Source organism: Eublepharis macularius, chromosome 11 (genome assembly GCF_028583425.1).
Source record: "Eublepharis macularius isolate TG4126 chromosome 11, MPM_Emac_v1.0, whole genome shotgun sequence".
Classification (NCBI taxonomy): Eukaryota; Metazoa; Chordata; class Lepidosauria; order Squamata; family Eublepharidae; genus Eublepharis; species Eublepharis macularius.
In genome coordinates, this window is record NC_072800.1 from 68289504 (window position 1) to 68309745 (window position 20242).

General features: G+C 42.2%; 1 protein-coding gene across 6 annotated transcripts in view; it reads left to right on the plus strand.

Moving 5' to 3' along the window:
• MLLT10 (MLLT10 histone lysine methyltransferase DOT1L cofactor) overlaps positions 1–18012 on the plus strand; it is a 183127-nt gene extending 165115 nt beyond the window's left edge. For 4 of the 6 annotated variants that reach the window (XM_054991141.1, XM_054991136.1, XM_054991137.1 and 1 more), the window contains 7 exons: positions 1739–1893; positions 3660–3848; positions 4391–4479; positions 4596–4939; positions 6961–7063; positions 14939–15136; positions 16503–18012. In XM_054991141.1, the coding sequence (XP_054847116.1) occupies positions 1739–1893; positions 3660–3848; positions 4391–4479; positions 4596–4939; positions 6961–7063; positions 14939–15136; positions 16503–16547 (1123 nt within the window). In that variant the 3' untranslated portion in view covers positions 16548–18012. Of the gene's footprint in view, positions 1–1738; positions 1894–3659; positions 3849–4390; positions 4480–4595; positions 4940–6960; positions 7064–14882; positions 15137–16502 lie in introns of those variants that run through there. The other 2 variants (XM_054991139.1, XM_054991138.1) reach the window with 2 other exon arrangements.
• The last annotated feature ends 2230 nt before the right edge of the window (positions 18013–20242 follow it).

Consider the following 20242-nt stretch of genomic DNA (forward strand, 5'->3'; position numbering starts at 1 on the left):
GCTTTGCAAAATAAAGCACTTTATATATAGCACAACAGGCCATGAAACAAGACATTTTGGGTTTTGCTTCCTGTCATGAGGAAATGTGGTTTGTAAATCTCTTTAAGTCATTTAGGCTGCAATCCTAAGAACACTATCCTATGTGTAAAGCACACTAAATAAAATGAAACTTACTGTTGAGTAGGTGTGCTTAGACTGCTCCTTTAATTTCTCTGTGCTTGTCTAAATACAGTAGAGGTGAATTGTTTTGTTGTAACATGGAAACTTGATTATAGTCATTAACCTTATGAGGCAAGTGCTCAGTATTCAGGTCCTGTAAAAATAAACAAAACCTATGGAGATGATATTAATAACAACAACAACATTGGATTTATATGCTGCCCTTCAGGATGACTTAACACCCACTCAGAGCGGTTTAAAAAGTATATTATTATTATCCCCACAACAACAAACACCCTGTGAGGTGGGTGGGGCTGAGAGAGCTCTGAAGAGCTGTGACTGACCCAAGGTCACCCAGCTGGCTTCAAGCCTGTTTGCTGATGCATTAAAATAGAGTAACCAGATAGATTAAATTTAGTCTAAATAGATTAAATGGCATGTCTAAGCTTTGAGTATACCTTCTGTTTACTATAAATAAGTCCAGCTCCTATGATAGAATTGTCTATTCTATATTTTAGTTCTTGATCTTGACAGTATTTATCGTCAGAAGGAAATTGCAGCATTCTTGCAGTGGAATGGAAAACTTTGAATTCACAAGTGTTTTAGGAATAGAGGGAATATTGTGTAAGTTGCTAAAATTAATTTTAAAAAATATTTTGAAAGATTTTTAAATGCTTGAGTACAAATGTAGGGTTGTTGTTTTGATAGGATGGTATTGTACTGGTACATTTTGGTTCTAACAGAAAATGGTTGCACTAAAAGGCTCAGCAAGGTCACAGTCTTCCTTTCAAGTGATTATAGTATGCCCTCTAGTTTGTGTTTATTTGGGGTTTTTTTTTAAGGAAATAAAGTTTCCACATTGTTAAAGTATCTGTCATATTATGTGCTGATCAGGATTTCCTGTGTTGTGACCCGAATTAGCTGTACTGTCTACATGTGTCTTTAATACTCTCTTCTGCATGCTGTATTGATTGCTCATAGTACTTCAAAAGTTTTTTGTGTAGTATTTTAATCACTGATTGTACAAAGGTCCTATGCTATGTTAAACAGAAATCTTTACTTTAAAGAGACATTCCTGGGATTTAATTACTTAGCTCTTACTGGGCCAGCAGTTCATGCACAAGTGACTGGATTCTGCATAATCAGCATCCTCTAAAAAGTCATATAAGAGTATTTGTGCATATCAGGCATACAACAAAATTATACTAACTGTGACAAAGGGCACTACCTTTAATGTAATATTTTGTACCATCTGAGTGTTTTGCATTTATATTTAGGAACTTCTTTTGCAGAGTGCCTACTCTGCATTTATCAGTAAAATGCTCCCTCATTAATGCGTTTGTCTGTGCATTACCTGCAAAAGAGAGAGTATGGTTTTTGTACAGAAGTCTTCCTCGAAGAATTATCATCATTCTCAGATTCCTTTATTTAAACAATTGGTGATGAAAGCCAGAAGAGCTCTTAGGTGCTTCAAGGAATGTTGTTTGCAAGGGGTTAAGACTGACTAAGAATGTGGATGATTCTTTTGTGTGTGTGTGTTTTTCCTTTCTTTTAAGTATAATCTACAATTTCTCTGCAGGTCTCCTGTAACTAGTTTACAGATTCGTTATGATCAGGCAGGGAATAACAGTGTGGACCATTTGCCCCCAGTACCAGCTACTATAGAACAGCTTCTGGAGAGGCAATGGAGTGAAGGGCAGCAGTTCTTACTGGAACAGGGCACCCCTAGTGACAGTGAGTATCTGATATTATCTAGCCTGATCTATTGAATGCTGGCTGTGGGTAACCATTTATGTTAATAGCACTATATATGTAATTCAGTACCCCACAGGGGAACACTTTATGATGCATATAAAGTTTGATGTTTGAAATCTGAGTACTCCTGTAATTTGTGTGTGTATACGTATATGGGGGGGCAGGGTGAATATCTGTTCCCTAATAATTATTAGATAGTGACTTTGTTTTCTCCACCTGTAGAGAACAGTTTAAGGGGGATTGTAATAGAAAGGAGGAGTAGATTTTATTTTCACAAGATATGCTTAAAAAGATTGAAGTCAAATTTTGCTGAGAAAAATGATATTCTGTCTTTTAATGTATTCACAATCAAATCAAATGCATATAAAGATTTGAACTGTTTAAGAATATTGTTTTACCATTTAACAAAAATCATTGAGCCTGTTTTTCCTGGCTGTTGGTCGTCAGTGAAGTGCCATCTACTTGATATTTTTATGAATGGTACCCTGACAAAAATGCTAATTGTGAGGAAATTCATGCAGGGATAATCCTTTAAACATGATAGCTGGAGGACAGGTTTAGCTAAGTCTTATTGCATCTCATTTGGGCACACTGAGAGTTCCTTTGTATGTTCTTGAAGAGGAGGGATAAAAAGCTAAATCCTTGGGAAATGACCAGATGTGCTTGTACTGGTAGACTTGTGTCTGTATTAGGCCCAGAGGTCATGTTAAGCAAATACAATTTAGAATTCTGAAAGTGGGGTTTCTTGTGCTGTAGAAGCCCACTGTCTTACATGTTGGCTGGTGCCAGTTCCAACATTCATTCAGAATCCCAACTTGAGAGATTTGGCTGTGGAAGAAACAGAAAGTATTTGACTGAGGATGTGCTTTATCTTCAGGGAGAAGGCAGGACTGCAGGGCTCCTAATACTTCCTGCTGGGTGCTCTTTAGAGGAACATTGAAAGCAGCTGGAGTCTGATTTAAAAGCAATAAAAACAGAGTAAAAGTTTTCATTGATTACCTAAATTTGCAGGGGTTTTGTCCAAGGAGTCAACCAAGCACTTTTCCCTTTTCAACCACTTAAAACCAAAACTATTTTGCAATACTGTGTCATATTAAATTTTACAATCTAGAGATCCTTTTTATAATCAGCCGTTGAATGAACTTAAGTTTTGAAGTCTGTTTCAAAAGCGAGTATAACAGAGAGCACCATGTACAACAATTTGCTGGGCTTTGGTAGGACAAATGATTCCATGTATAACAAGGACTTCTATGCACTGTGCCAGGCACAGTATGGAGGCCTTGGTTTTGAACAACCACATCCTAGGCACGCTTACTCAGAAGTAAGTGTGTATAAGATTGCAACCAAAGTAGGTGTGTGAGTATTGGAAAGCTTTTATGGCCTTAGATATCTCCAGAACAGTTTAATATACAGGACAAGCAGTCCTGTTTTAGGGTTCACTGAACTACCTGCAGTAATTCTAGATAAGGGCGCTTAAGAACTGTAGAAAGTGGATAAAACAGGTAGGGGTGAACATGTGTGTAAACAGGAGCCTGTGATTTTCAGATTTTCAGACTTAAAGGAGAATTTACAATATTTTAGAATATCACTAAAAAGTAAGAGTACTTTCTAGTTCCTCATTTGACTAAATAGAATACTGCAGTTATGTATAACCTGAGCATACAATATATGCATTATTTTTAACACAATAACACCTTTAGAGAGATTTTTCAAGGAATTGGATTAATTGGTCAAATGTTGTTTAGTTTTAGGCATGTTGAAGTCATTACACCAGCTTCAAGTTGAAAATCGACGCTTAGAAGAACAGATTAAAAACCTGACTGCTAAAAAGGAGCGCCTCCAGCTACTAAATGCCCAGCTTTCAGTTCCTTTCCCAACAATAACATCCAATCCAAGTCCATCTCATCAAATGCATGCATTTTCATCCCAGGCTGGTGAGGAAAATTTCTTCCTTTATGCTGAGCTTTGTCAACATTACCAGAAGGCTTTACATTTACAGCCTTCTACCTATATTACAATTACTTGTATGTTGAAAGAAGTGGTGTTATTGCTTTCTCCTACAATATGACCTGTCACGTGTCCATAATTTCTGATAACAGTTTTGGTGGGAGAAGGGAATGGAATATGCACTCTGGATAGGGGGGTCTTTTCAGGCAAGATAGATGAAATTTACCTAAGGGCTTTGTCAAACCAATCCCTTGTATATTTGCAAAAATCAAATTGCAGAAAAAATGATGAAATGCTTTTGAAAATGCAGTGAAAACTTGCACCTTCTACTAGTTGTGGTTACATTCATATTTGATAGTAAAATTCATTGACATAATGAGATAAGGGCTTCACTCTGATTAATGCATATATTGCTTTGGGTTAATGATTAAAAGCAATTAAATTCAATTTTATGTAAGTGTTCCACACCGAGTTAGGATTTTATGCATTTCAGATGCAAAAGTTCATTCTTTTATTTAATCATCACTAGCTGCTAGCACTGATTCTTTGAACAACAGCAAGAGCCCTCATCTGGGAACGAGCTTTCTACCGGACAATTCCCTTCCCGTATTAAATCAGGTATAGTTTGCTTTTTTCACTTCATATTCTAAACTTGTGGCAGGTTAATACTATCTTTCTATTCTTTTATTGTTGTGTGAAGTTTGATGCAGCTGAGCTTTTGTTGTTTTCACTAGGAGATAAACTCCAGTGGACAAAGCACCAGTAGTTCCTCTGCGCTTTCTACTCCACCACCTGCTGGGCAGAGTCCAGCTCAGCAAGGCACAGGAGTTCAACAGGTCAATGGTGTGATGGTAGGGGCACTTGCCAGCGGAATGCAGACTGTAACATCAACCATTCCTGCAGTCGGTGGAATAATTGGAACTCTGCCAGGTAACCAGCTGGCAATCAATGGAATTGTTGGGGCTATAAATGGGGTAATTCAGACCCCTGCCACTATATCACAGAACCCTTCTGCTCTCAGTCACACAACTGTAACGCCGAATGCAACGCATCCTTTGCCAACCACATTAAGTAACAGGTAAGCCTTTGCTCTTCGTTTGTATTGTTAGGCCATATTTGAAATGTCTCTAAAAGCCTGTGGTTATCCAAGACAAATATGCTGAAGTTAAAAAAATGCTTTGCATGACGAAAACCCCAGACTCAGCCTTTTGGCAGCAGTTTGTTCCTGCCATAGCTCAAGGGAACAGGTCCGATCAGGTCTGTCACCAATGCTCAGCCTTAGTCAGCTGCTGTAGTACCCACACACACATACTCTCATAGGTTTTGCAAGCTCTGTTTAAAAACCATGGCACTTATTTGTTCCATCCTTTACTTGAACAGTGGAAATTTAGGTTTCCCAGTTGTTATAGTATTATTATTTATTTCCCAGTTATTATAGTAATGCATGAATGAAGCTGAGTTGGTCATGCAGAAGAAAGAGATGGGAGCAAGTAAATTTTTCCCAAGTGTGTGCAGTGGGAGAACTGTGAGGAGAGAGGGATGTGATTGAATTGTCAGTATGAGAATGTAAGAATGGTAACAGCTACAGATGAGTCACACCAAATAAACAGAGATGACCAATAAGTAGAGCATGTGGAAACAGATGTGTAGGAAGAAAATAGAGATGGTTAATTTGAAGATATTTATACTGATACTGGTTAGGGGTGTGCACCCCAAAAAATCCACGTAATCCTGGTCTATGTTTCAGGGATTTAAAAAAATCTTATATCCCTGAAATCTGGGTTAGATTCTCTGATCTGGGTTAGAGAATCCTGGATTTAACTGGCCATTGTTCCCTATGGGAAAATGTGGGGGAAGGGCATTTTTAAAGCAAACTCCACCAAATTTGCAGGGAACCTACTCCTGACTGTCTACTGAAGACCCCCCCCCCAATTTAGGAGTCTAATTCTGTGGGGCCCTGAACAAGCTGCCCCCCAGTCACTCTCCATTGATTTCTATGGAAGAAACATTTTCAAGGCTTTTAAACTCCATGGCTTACCCACCCCCCCTTGCTTGGGATTCTCTGGTTTGACATTAACTCCCTCGCAGGCTTAACCAACAAAGTCCAACAGAACCAAACTGCAGCAAGGGAACCAATGTTAACCAGAGAATCCCAAAAATCCCTTTACTGAACTAAGGGCCGGGGGGGGGGAGGGGCGGGTTTGAGCTGCAGAGTTTAAAAGGCGGCTGCCAGCAGCAGGTGCTTGAAGGGCTCTTTTGAAGTCTGGGTGGTTGGGGGCAGAATGGGATGGGAATCCACTGTGCTTTCTGACTCCTGTCACACCTCACACAGCCTCGTCACAGATTTGGCTCTATACACGCCATTCTCCTCTCACTCTGAGCTGCTTGACTCTGCTGTGGTGGCTGCCTCTGGCCAGGTAATTCAGTCCAGCAGAGTCTGACTGCCCAAATCGGATCAGCATAAATCTAGCTTTTTTGTCAGTTCCCAGACCCAGATCACACACCCTTTATATTAGTGCGTGTTTAAATGTGCTTGTATCTGTGCATTGTTTATATGGGAAGTGCAGGAAAGCCGGACCAAGTAAGCGCTGGGTAAATTTTCTAAGCCCTTGTGCTGGATCTAGCAGTCCATAAGGCACAAAGATCTCAGATATTTTCCTTGTTGCCCTCCCCCTAATAGTCCATTCAATCTCCAGGTAAGATGAGTCCCAGGGTCACATGACCCATGTAGGCTACTAACATGCAGATCTATGCATAACTGAATAGAGGGAAGGGAGCAAAACTGCCCTTTCCTCTGTATTCTCTTTCCCTGGGATTTCAGAGAGAGAGAGAGAGAGAGATTCATAAAATGTTGGTTGAATTCAGAGTGCTGCATTTGATTAGGTTGCTTGACTAAGCAGCAGTGAAGAAAAGAATACCTGCTATTTTGTCTTAAAAATTCAGTAGGGAATCTTGAAACATTTAATTATATACAGCTGCATCTTTGGTTACAAAAGTCTGTACATTCTAAGGGTTTTTACTTTTGCTGAAAAGGTGACATTGAAGTGAACTGGTGTAGTAACCAACTGCATTTCTGGTTGTTTTGTCATAATTTTGTAGTGCCTCTGGACTTGGATTTCTTCCTGACCAGCAGAGACAGCTTCTGCTACATCAACAGCACCAGCAGTTTCAGCAGTTACTGAATACTCAACAATTTACATCAGTAAGTTTTGCTTTTTTGCTCAGTTTTTCTCCATCTGTCAGCCCAGCAGCTTATATTGTTAGGGACTGCTCTCCATTCTACATCTTAACCCTGCTTGAAAGCCATGCCTCCAAGGCAGTTTGGGAGAGCAATTTTTTTTTAATCCAGTGAGTAGGAAGTATAGGGATGGCAGTATGAAAACATGGAAATGCTCTGAAGAGCTTAAATATGTTTTTGTTTCCCCTTCTAACTCATAACTGTCTGACTGCCCAGATGTATCTACTACCTGGATTTGGAGAGGAGTCACATGACTTCTGATCATTCTGCTATTCTTGCTCTGTTCTTTGTTGCAAGCTACTGAATGGGCACCAGCCTACTTTCTTCACTGCAATCTGCAGCCTTAAGTGGTAGGGTCTAGATCCCTGTTCTTTTACCTTCTCTCATTCTCCTTTCTCCGGTGGTCTGTTGGGAGTGGGTCATTCCATACCAATGGGAAGCGACTCCTCTCCAGTGCAGGGTCAGTCAACTGAACGCTCCTGGAAGGGGAGGGGCTTCCTCGGCTCTTCATTTTTTTCTGGCCCTGCTTGGAGCAGGACATCGACTGTTAGTGCTCCGTAGAGTATGCGATCTTTAAAAAAAAAAAAAAAGGAAAGAAAACCGACAAAGAAGGGAGGAGCAGCTGGACGGCTCTCAAGGGGAAAGAAGGTGTTGCGACCTTTTCCCCCTCATCGGCCTTCGGTCGTAAGGCAAGGCTTGTGAGCAGTGGAGTCGACGGTGCTGGGCTAGCCCAGTTTCCACGGCTTGAACTTAGACTCCCGCACGGGGTTTACAGCCTTCGGGTATGAACCCCCCCCCCGCCGCCATCATCATCTTGACAGAGTTTGCTCTGGGGAAAGTGGTAGAGTCAGTTAACGCTGGCAGAGGGCACGACAGGCCGACAAGCCTCACATCAGCCTTCGCACGTCCCTTCAGAACCCTCATCGCACACTTGAGAGACGGCAGTTGAGGGAGCGGTAAGAGGCTGCTGAGGTGAATTTTGCTTCCCCCCTTACATTAACGTTTTTAACGGAAAAGGGGCATTTATGGCTGCAAGGACGGGGTTAGTGCCCACTGAGGGGTCGGGGTGCCCTCTGTGAGTTGGAGCTTCCTGGTTCCCCTAATTCCGTGTCTTCTCATCAGGCGCCAATAAACCCTGGGGGAAATACAGGGGAATTAGACGCTGCCAGCCAGGAGGTGAAAACACAAATTCTTTCATGGCTAGGCTCTGAAATGAGGAGAGAGTTTAGAGAGGTGTTGAAGGAGAATGGGCTCCTCAGGGAGGGGGCCACTGTGGCAGACAAGGCCGGTAAATGCCTCAAAAATGCTCACCCTTTGAAGGCAGGCAAGAGGAGAAAGCTATCCCCTGCCCTCCATAATAACAAAAGATGGAAAGGAGATGAAGCAGCTTCTCTTAAAGGTTCTAGACCTATTGAGGATGTTCACTCTGACTCTGAAAAGTCAGACTTGTCTTCAATCTATGAGGAGGGTGAGCTTTCAGAAGAAGAAGAGGAAGAAGCCGTGACCACTCCTCAGGTGCGTCTTTTTCCCCAAGAGGTTTATGCAAGGCGTCTTTCTAAGGTGCTGAGAGCTTTGGAGCTTACACCATATGTGGCTGACAAAAAAGAGACTCAGACTTCCCACATGGGTCAGACCGGGTTTTGCCCAAGAAAGGTAAAAGTCAGATGGGTGTGCCGCTTCCTGATGTCTTCCATGATATGATGAAGGCAGAATGGGAGATACCAGCAAAATCAAAAGCTACTCAGCCTATAGTTTCCAAATTATATTCACTTACTCCAGCTGCAAATAAGGAAATCCAGTTACCAGTAGTGGATGATCCAGTGTCTAGTATGGTTACCAACTCAGTCCTTCCTATGGGAGCAGATGGTTTTCCAAAGGACCCCTGTGATAGGAGGATTGAACAGTCACTGCGTAAGAATTTCGAGGCTTCAGCAACTTCAATCAGAGCATCGGTGGCTGGTTCCTTATTTGCTAGGGCAGCCTTTTCCTGGGCTTCAGATCTAGCCGCAGCTGAGAGTAACTTCCCTAAGGAGATCAAAGATGAGGTTAAGAAGATTGCCCTAGCGACAGCCTTCGCTGTGGATGCGACCATGGATGCTTTCCAGTTCTCTTCAAGAGCAATGGGATTCAACATGGTGGCAAGAAGGAATACATGGTTGCGAAAATGGGAGGTAGATCCCTCAGCACAGGCAAAGGTGGCAGCAATCCCATTCAAAGGAACCAACCTGTTTGGAGAGGCGCTGGAGAGGTATCTGGTTGAAGACAGAGAAAAGAAAAAGGTTCTTCCGTCTAAAAAGAAGGAGCCCCAACAGAGGAAAAGGTTTCAGTCCTTTCGGGACCCCAGAAGGGCTTCCAGATTTGGGGGATCCAGAGCCTCAAAAGGAGGTTGGAAACCTAGGTCCAGAGCAGACAATAGATCCACCGCCTTCTCAAAATTTGGACAATTCCACAAGACACAAAAGAAAGAAACTTCCGCGTGACTACGACACATTAAGACACCCCATCCAGATAGGGGGCAGGCTTCAGGAGTTTGCAGAAATTTGGCATGAAACAATTTCAGACAGATGGGCTCTGGACACCATAACAAATGGATATTCTTTGGAATTTGAGATGATACCACACGACAGGGTTGTTCAGCTTCCAAGAATACATCCAATCAGAAACATCATCTTATTCTTCAGGCGATTCAACATCTCCTGGAAATCAGGGCAATAGAACCAGTCCATCCAGATCAGAGGAATCAAGGGGTATATTCCATCTTTTTTATAGTCCCGAAGAAGAATGGAGACATCAGGGCCATTTTGGACCTTCAGTGGCTGAATCGATTCATAAGAACCCGCAAGTTTCGGATGGAGACTCTGCGAACCATCGTGACAACCATCCAGAAAGGGGAGGTGCTTGCCTCTATAGATCTCTCCGAGGCATATCTACATATCCCCATAAGGGAGACGCACCGAAAATTCCTTCGTTTTGCTTACAATGGGAGGCATTTTCAGTATCGGGCACTTCCTTTCGGTCTGCAAGGGATCTCCTTGTTTCCTTACTTGGACAACATCCTAATCAAGGCCCCTTCAATGCAGATGGGATTGGAAGCCGTAAGAACAACACTGGATTGTCTGGAGAAACATGGTTTTGTAGTGAACAGGGACAAAAGCTCATTAACCCCACAACAAAGAATAGTCCATTTGGGAGTAGTCATAGACACGATTCGGGACAGGATGTTTGTGTCAGTGGAAAGGCAAAAGAAGTTGCGGTCTCTAATTATACAGATTCTGAGGACCCAGCGACAGGATGTATTAGGCCTAGCACAACTGGTGGGCATGATGGTCTCCTGTCAGGACGTTGTTCAATGGGCAAGATTACATACATGTCCCCTTCAGTGGTTCCTACTTCCATACCAACAAGCCATCATGCGCAAGAAAAACTCAGTGGTGACAGTACCGAGCAGGTTGCTACGTCAGTTGGAGTGGTGGATGGATCCACACAGGTTTCTGGTGGGGGTCCCACTCAGAGAGCCGAAAAGGATAGTGCTGACAACGGACGCCAGTCGCTGGGGATGGGGGGCTCACTGCCAGAATGCAGTGGTCCAGGGTCCCTGGTCACAAGCAGAGAGGCACGAGAGTATGAACTAACTGGAACCGAGGGCCATAAGAAACGGGCTATGTCATCTAAGCAGCCATCTGTTAGGCACAAATGTGTTAGTAAAGACCGACAACACAACAGCAAAAGCTTATCTAAACAGGCAAGGGGGTACCAGATTCAAGACCCTACACAAGGAAGCCTGCGCCATTTTATCCTGGGCGGAGAGGAATCTTCAATCCTTGAAAGCAGTCCATGTGGCAGGAATAGACAGCGTTCTTGCAGATCAATTAAGCCGAGGTCTAATGGATCAGGGAGAATGGATGTTGAACAGGGAGGTCTTTCAACAGGTATGTAGCAGGTTCGGTATTCCACACATGGACCTGTTTGTAAGCAGTCAAAACTGCCAAGTGCCAAGCTACATATCCCGGAGAAGGGATCCTCGAGCATTAAACACAGACACTCTAAACTGTGATTGGCCAAGACATCTATTATATGCCTTTCCTCCGATTCAAGTGTTACACAGAGCGCTGAAGAAAATAATAGAACAAAGGGCGAAAGTGATTCTGATTGCTCCCCATTGGCCCAGGAGGGCTTGGTTCCAGGAACTGAGAAATTTCTCGGTAGCGGATCCTTGGCATCTTCCCTACAGAGGGGATCTACTGACACAAGGACCGCTGGTTCACCCACGACCAGACATTTTTCAACTGACTGCATGGAAATTGAGCGCAGTCAACTTTGTCAACTAGGATACTCTGAGGAGGTGGTGTCAACTATGTTAGCGTCACGAAAGAAATCAACGAGTAGGAGTTACAATGCTACGTGGCAGGTATACCACGCCTGGTGCTCTAGCAGACTGAAGGACCCTTTACCAGTTTCGATACATGAGGTTCTCCTTTTTCTACAAGAAGGCTTGAGAAAGGGTTTGAGCACAAGTACCTTAAAGAGGCAAATGGCGGCCATTTCTGCCATAGGAGGTTGTAAGAAAGGCAAATCCTTAGCACAACATCCCCATATTAAGAGATTCTTGAGGGGTACAGCACTTCTCAATCCACCAACAGTTCATAGATTTCCCACGTGGAACCTGAACTTAGTGCTTAAGGCATTAATAAGAAAGCCTTTTGAGCCTATGGCAACCTGTCCTTTAAGGGAATTAACATTAAAAACACTTTTCTTGGTGGGAATTACTTCGGCTAGGAGGGTATCAGAGCTGAATGCCTTATCGGTAGATAAGGAATTGTGCATTTTTCACAATGATAGGGTGGTCTTAAGGCCAGACCCCACTTTTATACCTAAGACCAATTCCACCTGTCACAGAGGTGCAGATATTAATTTGCCATCTTTTTGTACTGAACCTAAACACAAGAAAGAGAGTGAGTGGCACTTTTTAGATGTCCGGTATGCCCTCAGTTTCTATATAGATAGGACAAGTACATTTAGGAAATGTGAATCTATGTTTGTGTCCTTTAGGCAATCTTGCCTGGGGACACAAGTTTCAAATTCCACCGTAAGCAGATGGATTACGGAGTGTATTGTGTTGGCCTATAAGGATGGGGAGTTAACTCCACCAGAGGGAATCAACGCACATTCTCTGAGGGGAGCAGCCACCTCAGCCGTTTACCAGTCCACTCCTTCATTGGAGATGATTTGTAAGGCTGCAACCTGGAGATCAGTTCACTCCTTCACTAGACATGATAAGATAGCCTCAGCTGAGGCTGCCTTTGGGAGTCGAGTGCTCCAGCACGCGCTCTAAATCTGTATTTTTAGTAACCCACCCTGGGACACACTGCTTTTATATGTCCCATTGGTATGGAATGACCCACTCCCAATAGACCACCAAATGGAAGATTTAAATCTCACTTACCGTGAAGTTTCCTTTCTCGGTGGTCTGGGAGTGGGTCATTCCAACCCACCCAACAGAGACGGAGAGTGTGCTGGAGTTGACATATAAGGGAAAAGATTTCACTGGGGTTCGCACCAGGAACCAGAAGGTGTATATAGTTAATGTTGAGTAATATTACTAAAGTTGGTTGTTGAGTTTGTTATTCCTAGTATGTAGATTATACACAGAAATGTGGAAGGGGAAGTATTTACTAGTACGAGGGCTCACGGAGGTTCAAGGCTTGGAAAAGAACTGAAGAGCCGAGGAAGCCCCTCCCCTACCGGGAGCATTCAGTTGACTGACCCTGCACTGGAGAGGAGTCGCTTCCCATTGGTATGGAATGACCCACTCCCAGACCACCGAGAAAGGAAGCTTCACTGTAAGTGAGATTTAAATCTTCCATTCCCTTCTTTCTGGGGAAAGAAAAGCTGTAGGCTGGCTCCTGCCAAAGCTAGAAATGACTTGGAAAGTTTTCAACCCTAAATTCCTGCAAAGAATAGTACAGCTGAATCCTTAAAGGTAGAAGCTGTGGAAACCAGGAGCACTCTACAATAGCAGGTGCCATTTTGAATCAGGCAATCAGATCCTTAAGCCTGTGAAAAAGAGCCTTGTCACAGTGGAGGACAGTGCTATGTTGTACATGAGGGAGTCAGTCAGTCAAGGCCCCTATTTTATTACAGTGAAGCAGTGCTTAATCACCTTCCCCACTTAAGGTGCAGAAGAAAGCTAGCCTGGATTCTCCGTGGCCCATAAATCCTTGAACCTACCTAAGGAAGTGTAGGAAGCAGTACCCTCAGAATTTGGCAAACTACTGGAGTTGTTTCTTGCTCTGAATTTCAGTACTAGAATTAGAAAGGTGAACAAATTCATCATAGGAGGATGAGAACAACTTAAAAACAACTTAAAAAAGCAAATGGAGAAGCCAAGGAAAGGCCTTAGAGCTGCTCAAGGAACTGCTCCAAGTGAAAAAACAAAGGGAAGGAAGACACTTTCTAAGACTTAAATATAGATGGGCATGAACCAAAATACGGAACAAAGTTCGTCACAAACCAGGCTGGTTCGTGGTTTGCGAACTGGTGGTTCATCAGAGCCCATTTCTGATGAACCATGATGAACTTTAGGCCAGTTCTTTTTCGTTTTGTCACTGCAGACAGCCTGGCACCATTAATCAATTTCCCAGGCAACCGGAGATGGGCTTTCTGCAGTAGAGGTGTTCTCCCCACCGCTTTTCAGCTGATAGGTGTTTGAAAGCAGCAACACTTTTCTTGCCTGCAAGAAAAGTGTTTCTGCTTTCAAAGGGCCTGCCGATTTTTTTCAGCTGAAGGGCATCCCTCTTCCATCATCTGAGGTCCTTTCCATACTGGAACTTGCTTCCTATGTTTGCAGGAGTTTGCTTATTCCCTGCTGGCTTTAAAAGCCAGGAAAGGGTTAAATGGCTGGTTTTTCCCTTCCTCCTTTGGGGTATGCACACACTCTCTGTTTTTTTCTGCTGCTTCATTCCCTCCCAGCTTCCCAGCTACTTTGTTTCCAAAGGACTGTGCAAAACACTTGTTTTTTCCTCTCTTTTTCAAAGCCTGAAACATGCCTGGGAGGGAGTAAAGGATCCATTTAATCCTTTCCTGGGTTTTAAAGCCAAGAGGAATGTGCAGTAACATTACAATGTTGCAGTGTTAACAACGTTACAACCCTTTCTTGCTTTTGAAAAAAGCAGGGAGTGTGTGCATACCCCAAAGGAGCAAGGGAAAAACCAGCCATTTAACCCTTTCCTGGCTTTTAAAGCCAGCAGGGACTCAGCAAACTCCTGCAAACATGGGAAGCAGAACTGATATTGAAACACTTTAAAGTCTCAATGTGAAAAGGACCTCAGTTGATAGGAGGAGGATGCCCCTCCCTCAGCTGAAAAACGCAGGGGGCATTTGAAAGCAGCAACACTTTTATTGCCACGGAAGAAAAGTATTGCTGCTTTCAGGTCCGCAGCTTTTTTCAGCTGATGGGGGGATCCCCCTCCCATCAGCTGAAAAGTAGCAGGCATTTAAAGGGGGGAAACCAGAAGCGCAAACCCCTATTCCGCAGACCCTCTGCTGCCCTGAAAGTGATGTTTTCATGAACCAAATGAACGAGTTCGTGAACCGGGGCAAGTTTGTGAAAGTTCATGGTTCGTGAAATGTGATGAACCATGAACCGCATGGTTTGGATTTTTCCCAGTTCGTGCCCATCTCTAGACTTAAGCTAGTCTCTAGTTAACAAGTGAAGAAGTCATTGTTCACCTTCAAGTTTGGCTTTCACCAATTTGACATACATGTTTCTTCTGAACCCATAAAGAATAGGTTCACCCATTAAATGACTGACTAGAATGTTCCTCCACTGTCGTATTCAAGGAACAGCATCAAGCTCTTCTGTATCAACTCATGCAGCAGCACCACCACCACCACCAACCTGAAGTGCAGCAGTTGCAGATTTCAGGAGCAACACAGATTCCCATCAATAACTTGCTGGCGGGCACTCAAGCATCTCCACTTCATACCACTACAACAAATCCATTTCTTACTATTCATGGCGATAATGCAACTCAAAAGGTAACTCTGTATATACGTGTACCATTTACATCAGAGTGAATTCAAGGAACATTGACTCAGTTCAGAGGAAGTTCTTGTCATAGTTGATTGCAACTGCTCCAGGACCAAGATGTCCTCTTAACTGCAAAGAACCCCAACAACTTTTAAAGGGGGGGGCTTCTTTTTCTTCTGTTGGTGTTGCCCCTTAAAAATTTCCACCTGCATCAATGTTGTCTAGGGTTCTATATCTTGCTGTTATGTTTGAATTCTCTGGGAAAGGTACACTGGTTTGTGAGCCATTTTTTTGAACTTAACTTTGCGAAGTGCAATACATGAATAAAGATGATAACTGTGAGTATATACAGAGTGTGCTTTCCTTCATAACTGAGTAGGTGCCATTCATGCCACATTTGAGGAATTGCTTTTATTGAGACTGTCTGTCCACTGACAGCTTTAAAAACTTTTGAGCGCCTTGTTGCAAAGAAAAGCAGTATAAAAGCTCCCCCACATATAAATACATACATTATTGAGTGGACTTATTTAACCACAAGTGATTTGTCTGTTACCCAAATGTCAAATTAAGCACCTTTTTTGTGATACTGAAAGGAACATAAAACTTACTGTGCAGTGACTGAAACCTACTAATGATCGTTTTTGAGCCTAGTTTGGTTGTGGTGCAACTTAAAAGGGAATTAAAAAGAAGACACAAAAAAGTGTTCTTTCTTAACAAAAATGTGTTTAACTTTTACCCCATCAATTAAAACCCCATGTCACTGATTGGCCCAACTTGACAGAATAGCTAGAACATTTCTGAGCTGAAATGGAAATTATACTTAGCCAAGGAGCCTGCCCCTTTCCCTTTTGTGGCTTTTCAGTTTGGGGGAGAAATGGATGCCATTACCCTCCCTGCCATACTGAGATGTGCTTTTAAAATGTTCAAAATCCTTTGGAAAGCTATTCATAAAATTTGTGTACTGTAGGTAAAGCAGAAATTGGCTGAATCGAGGAGCAGAGTAGGAGGCTTTCACAGACTGATCCTCCTCCCCACCCTTCCCTCAGTGTGGGATGCTGAGGTTCATCTGGAATTCCCTCTCTGTCAAGAGCAAGGAACAAAAAGCTCGGGTAACCTGTTTCCACAGAGCTCCTTTGGCTGGCATAGAAGCTAGGAGTAGAAATGCACCTGGGAGGGAGAGGAGGTAGCAACACTGTCCTCGGCTCTCCAAAGTTTGGTTTGTAGCTCAGGAAGTGTTGCTCAACATACGAGAACTGTTCGTCAAGCTTTAAAACTATATGGAATATAACTCTATTTTCCGTAATCAGAGTATCTGCCACTGCTCAATAGTACATGAATGACTGAGTTTGTGTGATGCATTTATTTTGTTAACAGAGGCTCAACGATAAAACTGGACCAGTTGCACCAGAAAAGAACTGACATTTGGGGAAATGAAGAGGGGGAACTTAAGCTGCCTATCCTGCCGTGAAAGCACTTCACCAGGCTGCAGTTTGCAACCCCCCCCCCTCTCTCCCTGCAGGTATGACTAGCAGCAACAAGGAGCTGACTGCACACTGGAAAAGCAAATCATCTTGAAGATGTTATTGTAAAGCTTGGGCCTTGTTGCTTTTTGTTGCACTGAAAATGAACTGTTTTCTTCAGATTTCATGGAACTCTGGAAAAGGTCTTTCGGATACCAGAGACGCCTGTTGAACAATTATTTGAATTCTGTTGCTGATTAAGTAGACTGATAATAGAGTGCTAATAAACAGCCAGCTAGTTCCATTTCTTTGTCTGAAGAAAGCAAACCAAATTTGCAATATCTGCCAATAACGGGTTGTAGTTCCTGTAGATTGTTAAATGTCAGTGTTTAAAAAAATCATTTTTTTCCAGCCAAGGACTAGGTTTTTAAACTTAGTCTTTTCTTGACTTTTAATGGATGTTTTGCTAGAGCATGAACTTTTAAGGAGAAATAACAAAAGGTGGTTGATCTTGAGTTGGATTTGTAAGGTTGCTGGGGGGAAAAAGTTCAAAGATGCTAAATCTTACCAGATGAGAAAGCAGCTCAAGTTCTCGTAGTGTTTGACCTATCCCAAGTGCCTGTTGCTTACCTCTGTGGGTTGGAATGGCTTTAAACAGCTGGGCGTGCACTAAATGAGTCTTGGAAAGTTGTCAGAGAGGTCAGTCTTGCACCAGCAGCCTTCCCCATTAATCTGCCTTTATTAGAAGTGTTTGTCACTGTAGATAGCTCAGGCAAATTGTTACCTGGGTTGCTTTCCACTAATAAGTTACCAAAAAAGAAGAGAGAGATTACGATGTTTCTAATGAAAGAAAAGGTCTGAACGGGTGAAATGTTTGAATATATTCACTTTGAATAGTTTAATTCATGGTATGACTATGCAGCATAGCAGATGATAGATTAAAGTTTGGGGCTAATGACCACTAATTTGAATTTTTAATGTGTGAATTATTAGTGGAAAATACCCAAGTATAATTAGACCTTCACTGTGTACTTAATTGGAAGAACCCTATTGTTTCTGCAATATTGCTTGGTTAAACATTGCACAGTTCTTACCTCATTTCTGTAAATAAGGTTTTGTGACTGTTTTGTATTGTGAAAAATTCATAAAATGTGGATATTTTGATTTGTAATATTTCTAATTGGTAGATTTAATTGAAAAGTAAAGAATAATTTATTTTTATATGTTCATGGGAGTTTTTAAAAAGTCAAAAATCACTTTTGTAGATAATTTACTAAATAAATTGGTATGGTTTAATTTGCTTAAACCACTCATTAATATTCTGTAACAATTTGTATAAAGAATTGCTGTTTTGCTTAGATGTAAAATTGCAAGTTTATAAAAAGTATGTACAAAGCTTTGGTTAATAAATTTTTAATATTGTTTATGGTTGTAAAAATAAGGAGATTTCCAGCCTCTTAATGATCCTTTCTTCCATTTTATGTTCTTCTTTGATTAGTATGTTCCTCAAATGTACTATTTTTTTAAAAAAAACTTACGTCCCACTGTACTGTTCATGAACTTGCTTTCAACAATTATTAAAATGACAATATCGTAATTATTTAAAAATCACAGTGAAGCAACCTGGAGTAGATCAGAGCATGAACAACTGTTGTGATTCTGAAGGAAAGGTCTTCTACTGACACAGCAGTCAAAACTGGCTAAAGGTGTTTTGTGCCACAGGGGACATTTAAGCCTTCATCTGTAAGCAGGGATCTAATAGCATTCCCAAGCAGCTACCCAGCTCCTTCATGGGAAGAGTAGGTCAGTTGACAATATGCAGTCAGCCTATTTATGTGTATTGTAGTTGAGCTTATTAGCCTTCATCCTACCACATACTGATTCTAGACAGCTCTGAAAAGTAGAGTTGCATGTCATTTGTGCTTTAGTGACTGTTCATTCCAAATCTCTGGATGACTTCTCCCAGTGGTCCTCCTGCAGGTAATAAATATTACAATGACAATATGGAATGTGTGGGATCTTGTACCACATGCAATGTTCCCTCTAGCTGTGCTCTGTTGTGAGCCAAAAATGAACTTCGTAAGCGAAAACAGCAAGTTGCATTTTTGATCACTCTTTTAAAAAAAAAAGATCACTCTACAAACGTACAAAACATACACGCATACAAACAAAATATAAACTAATATTAATATTCCCATTAGTTATGTGCTGTTTCATTCTCATTTCCACACAGACTCATTCTGAGTTGTTCAATTAAGCCTGCTGTCAATGGGATATATTGTATACTTTACTAAGCCGTGTTTCCAATGTACTACAGAGTTTTAATTGTGTTGAAAAAGGTGACTAGTGCACTAAATGTGGTATGAAGGAATATCAAATATATCTCTTTATACCTCTATAGAAATGTAACAAAGCACTCCTGATTTTAAGCAATGCCCATTATTCTGAGAGCCAGCATAACCTACCTCACAGGACTATTGTGAAAGTTAAACAGAGGAGACAAATGTACACTGACGTGTTGTGATATCTCTGAAGGAAGGGTGGAAACACTCTGAAATCCCTTAAGTGTGAGAGAGAAAATAAACTTACATTTGGTTTATCTTTAGAAAAGAAAGAAGAGTTCTTTATTATAGGAACTCAAAACTCAATAGGAAAGGAAGAGAAATTCCTGTCTACCTATCTAGTTTAAGGATGGACAGAGATGGCGGGACAAGTCCTGCATCTATGGTGGAGGATGAAGAGATGGGAGAGAAGTGTGACCAAGCCAGGAAGACAAGGACATCACAAGACAGGAAGTCCTGAGAACAGCAAAGGATAGCAGAGCATTAAACGGTAAACAGTTGCCCTGACCCTGAACTCTCCATCTTTCTAACTCTTTGGTTTGTCCCGCTCTGAAATGTAAGGGAAGGAAAAATTCCGTGGCACAGGGAGGCTCCTGTGCCGCTGGCACTCACCTGCCCTTGGCTAGGAGCCAGAGGGGGAGAGCACTGGGGTGGCAGTGAGTGGGGAGCCCTCCTGACCTTCTGTCCAGGACTCCATAATTGCTAAGAGAGCCACTCTGGTGCCGGGAGCTGCTCAGCTGGAGCCTGGGACTTCCTGCTGCACGTGCAAAAAACCTCCATTTTTCAGTGGCGGGATGTACTAAAAGGAATGACAGGATTGCCCATTTGAGATAATGGGAACCAGAAATGCCAATTTACTTGCATGGGCTCCATTGAAATACATTAAAGCACAAAAAGCTTCAAAGAAAATGCAGAATGGATTTTTCATAAAAGTCTCTGGGTCCAGATAGACTACTCTGGGACTGGAATGACGGCCCCTAGGAAGAGAGACACAGCACTGGACCTGGAATGACAGCCCCTGAGTGGAATGATAGGCCCTGGGAGTAGCAGATACATTCTGGGACTGGATAGACAGTCCCCAGAGTGGGTTGACGATCCTGGGATTAGCAGAGATGTTCTGGAACTGGAATGACGGCTCCAGGGAGTAGAGACAGTGCTCTGCAACTGGAATCTCAAACAGTAGAGTGGAATTAAATACTTTACCTTTTAATTAATTTTTCTGAAAGATGTGCAGCTATCGAGAAATAAGCTCCACCTCTATAATTATCCTTTCTGTCAGCTCCGCACTTTACTTACAAATTCAAGAGGTTGA